General features: G+C 40.8%; 1 protein-coding gene across 1 annotated transcript; it reads left to right on the forward strand.

Moving 5' to 3' along the window:
- The first annotated feature begins 3,069 nt into the window (after window positions 1-3,069).
- On the forward strand, window positions 3,070-7,470 carry arl4ca (ADP-ribosylation factor-like 4Ca). The gene has a single exon (XM_056370916.1). It carries the CDS (start codon window positions 3,535-3,537, stop codon window positions 4,117-4,119), a length of 585 nt encoding a protein of 194 aa, XP_056226891.1. The 5' UTR covers window positions 3,070-3,534; the 3' UTR covers window positions 4,120-7,470.
- Window positions 7,471-9,139: the final 1,669 nt, after the last annotated feature.

The raw sequence follows: 9,139 nt of genomic DNA on the forward strand, positions 1-9,139 counted from the left end.
TTGTTTATGGACCTTGGATTCCTGATTGGATTGTTTTCACCTTCAAGTAAGTACTTTGTGTTTTTCTTGTTTGTGCCTGCAGCTCCTCTAAAGGAGGAGGAAATCACTGCTGTTGGGTGACGTTTTTACACTCAGCGTAACTTCAGCTGCATTTGACAGTTTAAACCAGGAGGATGAACACACACTGACTGATCCTATCATCTGCAGATTTGCAGCTCACATCCTCTCAGCGGCCACTTTTTGACTTTCCTGATCACCTGTTTGCCTTTAGCATCGATTATCGTTCACTTGATGTGATTTGTTGCGTTAGATGTCGTTGTCAGGAGCTCGGTGCATCTTTGCCCCCTTGTGTCATTGTCGGTCTCGTTACACTGTAGCATCTGATGCAAGCGTTATGAAGCGTCAATCCACAAAGGTCAAAGGTCAAGGAAATCTTCAAGGTTCTCACAACAGAACCACTGAATGACAGATGAATCCTGCCTCCCAATTTACAGAATTAAAGTTTGTAACACGTTGTGATGGCACCTTAAGGTAATTATGTTTTTAACTGATATATTTGTAGTGTTTTGTGTGTCCCTAAATGAACCTCAACGCTGAATCCGATTAACAGTTTTGACAAAAGCAAGGAAGGAAAAACATCTCATTTCTGCACCAGAGCAACATTTAATAACAAAGTAAAGAAAAAAATGAATAAAAATGAAATAAGATATTGAACGTTGAGCACAGTTGCAGTGAGGAAATGAATTTCCCCAAATGTAATAAAGGAAGTAAAAGAACCAGCTGCACAGCTCGACTTCAGACTGAATCTATGTTAGAAGTTTAATTCTCCCTTTTTCTGCTGTTTTTCTGTTCAGATGCTCCTCCACCTTCCCCCCTCACCTGTCTGCGGACGCCTCGGCTCCACTGCAGACCAGACCTCGTGTCCCGGCTCCGGTGAGACAGCGCAGAGAGTTAAACAGCTCATTAAGAAGCATGTTTTGTTTCCTTTTTAACCTTTCTCAACACCTGCCTGCCGCTCGTCGTCTGTTACCTGAGGAACGGCGGAGGAGACGCTGGAATAAATTAGAGGTAAATCAGTGAAGGAGGCTCTTGGTTTATGGATGAGACGACTGTGTGGGTGGTGGGCGAGAGACCATTAGACCATCTCAGCTTGTTAGAGAGAGAGAGAGAGAGAGAGAGGAGTGCAGCTAGAGAGAGTTGTGGTCAAAGTCACTGTGTGTGTGTGTGTGTGTGTGTGTGTGTGTGTGTGTGTGTGTGTCCATGCCCTGTTTTATAATTCCTTTCATTGATCTCACGCACACTCATTAGAAGGGAAATCAATGGGGGAGGAGGGCAGAGAGAACAATTAGCAAGGTCTTGATGACTCAGGTTGTGTCGGTGTCTTTGTGTATTTGTGTGTATTCGGGGACTAGTTTTTCCCTCTCCTCATCTCTTTACTTCTAACGTTAATACCGCTGCTTTTTCCCTGAAAGCCCCTTCATACTCATACAGCTGTTCTTTTGAACTTATACTAAATAATTAGACCTTGTCACAGATTTATTTTGCGTGGTGTTTTGCTGGGAGTTTGCAGAGGTCACCACACCTTGTGTATTAATAATCCAGTCATCCACCCACAGTGCTACTTGTTAAGTGGCTGCAAGGACAGGTAAACATGCTGGTGGAGTGTGGGCACCATATGTTGAACTAGAAACATGTTAATATAATAATGAAGATGGAGAGCCTTTCACAGCAGACTACATTGAACCTGTCAGCAGGTTTTGAGTTCACACTGGATATATATCTATAATCAAAGCAGGGATGTTGATGTGTTGGTATGGGTGTGTGAAAGTCAATTTTATTTCATTTATACAGCAGAAAATCACACATTTATAATCTGGGGGAGTAATAAACTATGCAACACAAGACCCTCCATTGTGGGATGAGGTAACTTCAGAGCGACAGAGGAGGGGTCTCTCCTCCAGACACTGGTGTTATTACCGCTTTAAATCTCTCCCAGCTGTTAATGTTCTGAAACTGCAGCTACACTCTTTAATTTACTGTGACTGCAGAGAATTTCTCACCCTGCAAAGAAATCTCATGCTGCCATCTAGTGGTACAAAAGTCACGTGACCACAGCTCCCATAATAAAGGACCATGCCACTGTTTATGCACGTGTATTACAAACAATGCATCACTTTTTCTGGTTTTTAGATTTAGGTGTTTTCTTCTCTTCTCCTAGTATGAAAATCATATCATAGAAAACAAAATGTGAGATAATCAAAGTCTTTATCATGTCGTTTAATGTTTCATTTTTGTTGCATAAATCTGCCGGATACTAATATCCTTATTTCCTGTTAACCTGTGGTGTGATCATCATCGTTTTAATGAAAGACTCTACAGATAATCTTGATTATTTCACATAATAAACTGTCGCCATGTTTCAGAGCCCAGAATGTTAAACCTGGAAGGGTTTAAAGAAACATGATCGGAACAATTTGTAAAGCAAATAAAAACAGAACATATTTATTTATCTATTTATAATTCAGACAGAATTGCTTAAAAAGCCTTCACAGCTGCAGCTGCAATAACAATTTAACAAGTGAATGAATGAAAGATATCATTTTGGATGTACAGATGTGCAAACAATCAGTGTTGACAGGAAAATAAAGCATTAGGTCACAGTGAGACATGCTGTTTTCTAATATTCACTACTTAAATTAATCCGCATGTCATGTTTCTATTTTTTATTTTGCTCTACATATTTGATCTCAGCGTGTTGCCTGAGTATTTCACCAGTAGGTGTCAGTGTTTCTGCAGCTCTGGTCGCTCAGTGCGCAGAGGAAACACTGCAGCCACAACATGAATGAATACCTTTCAAAATAAGATCCTCTGTCATCGTACCGGTGTGTGTTTGGCGCATACGTTTCTGATATTAAACCCGAACAGAGTAGATGAGGCTTTTATTTTTGAGGGTCTGTGGTTTAACCGGAAAACGTGTCTATTTTCTTCGTGTAACTTGACGCGTCATAATATGTCAACGTTTAGAGGCTGATCCACGCGTCACACACCATCACTTGTGTGTGTGTGTGTGTGTGTGTGTGTGTGTGTGTGTGTGTGTGTGTGTGTGTGTGTGTTACTACATGAGCTGCTACGCACTTGGACAGACACAGACAGATGCAGAGACACGATGTGACATTCGGCCACGCGTAATTTGCGCTTCTGGAGAGCGGTGCGCACTGTAAACGCACCGCTGTGTGTATGATGATTTGGCTGTTTCTGGACGCCTGATGCTGTTTGGAATGAGTCCAGGGATGCTGCGGCTTGTCTGGCTGCCGGAGTGCCGCCGCGCAACGTGGGGCTGCGCCCTCCACATCTGCTGAACGGCAGAGGCGCGGATCGGGCGTTTCTGCGCGTTTTCCGACCTTATGCTTTGACTCTCACGGGGGAATTACCCGCTATGGATCACTCAGGGGACGTTTAAGCATCTCCTGCCGTGGTATCGCTCTCTGCTGGGACTGTGGGAGTGCATGCTGTTCCTCCCTCTCAGCCTGCAAGATGGGGAACAGTTTCTCCAATTTGGCCGCCTTCCAGTCCTTGCACATAGTCATGCTCGGGCTGGACTCTGCGGGCAAAACCACCGTGCTGTACCGGCTGAAATTCAACGAGTTCGTCAACACTGTGCCCACCATCGGCTTCAACACGGAGAAGATCCGGCTGGGCGGCGCGGGGGCCTCCAGGGGCATCAGCTGCCACTTCTGGGACGTCGGGGGCCAGGAGAAGCTGCGGCCCCTGTGGAAGCCCTACAGCCGCTGCACCGACGGTATCGTGTACGTGGTGGACTCCGTGGACGCCGAGAGGTTAGAGGAGGCCCGGACCGAGCTGCACAAGATCACCCGGTTCTCTGAGAACCAGGGGACCCCGCTGCTGGTCATCGCCAACAAGCAGGACCTGCCCCGGGCGCTGGATGTTGGGGAGATCGAGAGGCAGCTGGCCCTGGCCGAGCTGAGTCCCTCCACCCCGTACCACGTCCAGCCGGCCTGCGCCATCATAGGAGAGGGTCTGGATGAGGGCATGGACAAGCTGTATGAGATGATAGTGAAGAGGAGGAAGTCTCTGAAGCAGAAGAAGAAGAGGCAGTGATGCCAGATTTTGGCTGGATGATGGAAAAAAAAGCTATGATAAATCCCTGCTACTGAAATATTATAGGATGGATTCTATTTTTACAATTATACGTAGCAGATAAAAAACACCATGAGGCATAAATATCATTACTGACTACCACAGAAACATTGAAAGTCTCCATATCTGATGGGAAAATATATACAGTGATGCCACATGAGCTAGAAATACAAGTATTGTCTCTATAACTCATTAGCATCCATATGCTCCTGTACGAATGTTATAGAGGGAAATGCCTGAACTTCATTTACCAACATCTTTATTTGCAGAAAACAACTAGATGATCTCACGCCATAATCATGAATAATATAAATTCACAAAATAATCATAATAATCTCAAATTTAAGGGAAATATTGACGGGTTGCCTTGATAAATGACTGTTTTAACCCTCTTTACAGGGAGAGTGTCTCTATAAACTGTGGCACTCCCCCTATAAGTCCCTGATGTATTATTATTATTATTATTATTATTATTATTAGGACTGCTTCATGAGCGATGTGTACATGATAGCGGAGATGTTTTATAAAGTGTATGGATCTACTGGCAGAGCTCCCCGTTGCTGCCGGGTTGTGCTGTGCACAGATGTGAGACTGTTGTAAATGTGATTAGGGATGCACTGATGATTTAGAGCCGTGAGACGGTGTTACACCAAAGATGACTCCCCTGAGAAGACACACAGAACTCCCTGCCACGTGTTTAAGCTCAGTTAACTAATAAGGTCACTGTGGTTTCACCTTTTTACAGGAATATTTTTTAAAATCCAGCTTGTAGTGTTGAAGCTCTACGAAGCAGATTGGTCATGGATGATTTAAAAAGGGCTCAGTGTTCATTCCTCAGAGGTTAAGCTAAATCTTCATGTGTTATATGTTGCATTTGACAGAATTATATAAGACACCAATCCTCTTTTTAAAGACGCAAGCAATTTCAGAAGGAAATTAGCAAATTGGCAGTGGTTTAAGAAAATGAAATTTACCCACTGACCCCCTCTTTTTTGCATTTTGAAATCATTTTCTGAGTGGTGTGTCTTTCCCAGAGAAACCTTCTTTGATTACACCTCCCCCGGAGAGCTCCAGCTCTGTGAACAGCTGATTCTGTCTCTTCAGAACTCAGCAGATGTCTGCTTGAGACTAGAAACTGACCGTTTTATCGTTGCATCATCTGATTTGTTTTGACTCTTCTCACATTTTCTGGTCTTGGTTTCAGTTTGTACCCTCCTTTCTTCCATGAAAAATAACCAGTTGCTAACATAAGTTGCCATGTGTTTGTTTACAGCTGGATATATTTGCTGCAGAGAGTTAGGACCTACAAATCATCTCCAGCTGCACTGTTTTGATGCCAAATACTTGTGAGCACATAAACCATTTTCCAGTGGCTGGAAAAAAAAAGCTATATTTCTTGCGCATTGCTTTTTAGGGTCAGGGATACAAAAACACTGATACATGCTAACAATGTCTTTGTCTTGGTTCATCAAAAAGGGTTCAAATATGTTTAAAATATACAACATATCAGACTTTTGTTAGCGATAGAATGACAAAGCCTTGGACTTCTTTTCACCATTGTCCCTGGTGTTACAGGTCCACCGACTAAAGTAATTGTTTTTAGTAATCCATTAATCATTTAGACTATTAATTGCCCAGAAATAGTCCAAAATTCCCAGAATAATTTTGCAGGGTGACCTCTTCAGACTCAATTTTCTGTCAAACTAACAGTTCAAAATTGTTGTTTGACTCTTGTGCTTGATGAATAACCTAATGATTTATCAGTTGTCAAAATAGTTGTCAAATAATCACTTCAACCCTATTTACTTTTTCATACACATCTTTCGTATGCCTGATAATTCAGTGTTTTATTTAAGCCACTAAGCAAAATCATGGTCACTGATCAAGTGCCAACAACCATTATGCATTCAGCATGAGATGAAAAATGTGTCTGATATATTTTCTTTTCCTCTGACGAGTTATAAAGATACAGTGGACAGTCGTCGACATAGAGTGAGCGATTTTGCATGCAGCAACCAAACAAATGAGTTATTTACAACCCTCCTTTCCAGTTTGAGGTGCAATCTAAAGTGAATGTTTGAAATTAGGCCAAAGCTACTTTTTGTTTAGGTTAATGGAGTCCATATATAGGCTACATCATTTCAGTTGATCAGGAACGATTTATTGATTTCAGTCTCACTTTCTTTTTCTTTTATGCACCTTTTCCACAACGATTCACTGTTTATATCATCTGCCAATTAAGTTAGCCTTAAAAATATGTCTGAAAACTTATAACAACACACTATGTAGTTGTCAGCATAGAGTAAGAGATTTGAGCTGCAGCCAGGACTAAAATCAGATTCTGTCTGACGTCATACAATCGATTTTAAAATGTCAGTATTCTTACTGTTCCGAAGAAGAAATGTTTTGTGCATCAGATGTTTATCAGAGTTGTAGAGAAAGTGAGTGTTATGAGTGCATCCCACACTGTGTCGACCTGCTGGCAGTGGCAGGACAGAGACGTGGAGCAAAGTGTCTTCCTGTAATGATAATGTAGTGAAACAAACCAACAGGCTGGAACCTGTTCAGCTGCTCCTAAAAATGACTTTTCCTCTTCTTGAATGATACTTAATCATAAACTTTTCCTGCAGTTGAATGATGATAAACCAAAACATGCTATGTATGAGAGGTTTTAAAAAAAAATCTAATTCAGACCAGACAACAACAGTGTTAGCATTAAGCTCCACCTATTTTAGTACACAAACTGACATAACTGACTGCTTGCAGAATAGCTTGTAAGAAGTCACTGAGGTTAGCAGGACTGGACTGTTGAATGTCTCAAACGAACTGTTGTCTTATGCCGCGTTCACGTCAAAACAGAAGAAGAAACTGGACGAAATCTTATTGCTGCAGCTTGATGTCCACAAAATAATAAACCTATTCATTTTAAACCATAAACTGCATCATCTTATTCTATTTCTTTAAGTAGAGTTGATTGTGTTTGAAGGTAACTTGATCGTTATTTAATATCTTGGAATGCTACAAAGATTCCCACATGAGATACTTATAAGTGCCACCAGGGGGCAGACTTGAATGTTATTTTTTCGCAGTCAGAATATCATATGCTTGACAAAAAGACGACGTGAACGTGGCATCCTTCTCCAGTGATCAGTCCAGCTGTGTTCAACATTGCATGACAGCCACTACTTCAAACAATGTAAATGATACAGTATAGTGTTACAGCCAAGATACAGCAAGACCAAACGATGTATTACATGCCAAAATGGAGAAAAGAAAAAAGTATTTTTGGGATTAAACTCTTTGTAAATGAAATTGTTTGTTTGTCTGGTTCCTATTTGTTCTCCAAAGGTTTAATCAAGGTGGGAACTTCCCAGCAGCTCTCAGCTAAATGCCAGTTTTACGGTGCATCTTGTTGAGAGTTCCTGTCAAAAATTAGATACTATTTTAAATGTATAACTAACATAAATTCCACAATCTGCAAAAATTTAATTTAACTCAACTTCTGTCTTTAAAATAAAAAGCCAAGTCTATATTTATGTTTTTATGAACCCTATTATTTAACAATATAACCAAGAAAATTCTATTCAAATTCAGTGTTACGACAAACAACATGGACAAAAATAAAACAGTCAGTGTATCTCATGAATATATTTAAGGATTCATAGTTGTGCTATAAATCTAAGGAGGCTAAAATACTATTTCTAGAGACCAAAGTAGCTACGTGTTTTCCTCCTTGCTAAATTTGACCTTCTATGCAGTCATTGTGTACAGCTTAAACTGTCTTATTATTACGGTTTGTGTAACTAAGTCTAGGATCAAGAGATGAGGAAAATGTTTGAGACACTGTTTAGTGTAATTGCATTGTACACTCTGTTCTCCTCTCTGGGGTTTAACTGTGTGGATGATGACTAATGTTCTTGTTGATTTATCTGAATATCAAACTTATCTGGAGCTGGAGAACCGGGCTTACAGGCGGACAAAAGGTCACTGGTTCAAATCTCAGCCATGGGAATCACGTCAGTGCACATGTAAAAAAATATTTTAAGTTCTGACTGGATCTCAGAGGACTCAAAAATGGTCCCATAACAAGACACATGAAGACCATAATGGTGGTTTTACATGTTTATTCCCATTTATCATAAATTCAACTTCCTTTACATCAAAGATGAACCGTTTGGAAACCATCCTGCTGTGTTTTATACATTTGAATCTATGTATTGTTGTGATTAAGACCCGGTAGGTTGTGGAAACCTGAAACCTTAAACCTCAGCAGTTGGACAAGTAATCACTTAGTTACTGGTACTGATATACAGCTTAGCCTACACCCACAGATATTCTCTATTGTGATCATTTCGTAGAGAAAAAACCTGACTTAATGCTCAATTAAAGCCTTGTTTGTCTCTTTTCTAATCCAGAGCCTGGTTTCTGTTCCCAAACGCGCTGCAAACCCAAGACTGTAAAATCCAGTTTATCTCAAGTACTGTACATCAATCCTTCTCCTTCTCCAAGCGCTGCCAGAGCGTAGAGGTTTCAGCTGTTTCTGTGTGTCTTTACCCTCTTTCTCTGTATGTTTCTGTGGGTGGCTGTCAATGGGATCTTATGTTTTATCCGTGCGTCTTCCTGAACGATAATCTCTCACACTTCCATCCTCGCCGTCCAAGAAGAGTGTCACGTTTCTGCTGAGCACGGGAAAGCTTTGACGCCGACGTTAACACGCTTAAAAATCTTTATAAATCTCTAAAGATTTTTATAATCGTGTTTTTTAAAGCGGGTTGCCAGAAGCAGATTTTTGTTGTAGCCACAAACCTTTTATCTGATGGTGTATTCTATCGATACTATTAATATTACTCAAGCTATACATTTAAATTTTAAAATAAAAATAAGGGACATTCTTTGTGATGTTAAGTGTGTAGCCTCTGAGAAAAATGAGTCAGTAATAATAAAAGTCACAATCAAATTATTCTTTTCATCAATACGTCTT

Source organism: Seriola aureovittata, chromosome 24 (genome assembly GCF_021018895.1).
Source record: "Seriola aureovittata isolate HTS-2021-v1 ecotype China chromosome 24, ASM2101889v1, whole genome shotgun sequence".
Lineage (NCBI taxonomy): Eukaryota > Metazoa > Chordata > Actinopteri > Carangiformes > Carangidae > Seriola > Seriola aureovittata.

What these genes read in the sequence shown, in the direction of transcription:
- arl4ca (XM_056370916.1), top strand. Translation starts at nt 3,535, where the DNA reads ATGGGGAACAGTTTCTCCAATTTGGCCGCCTTCCAGTCCTTGCACATA.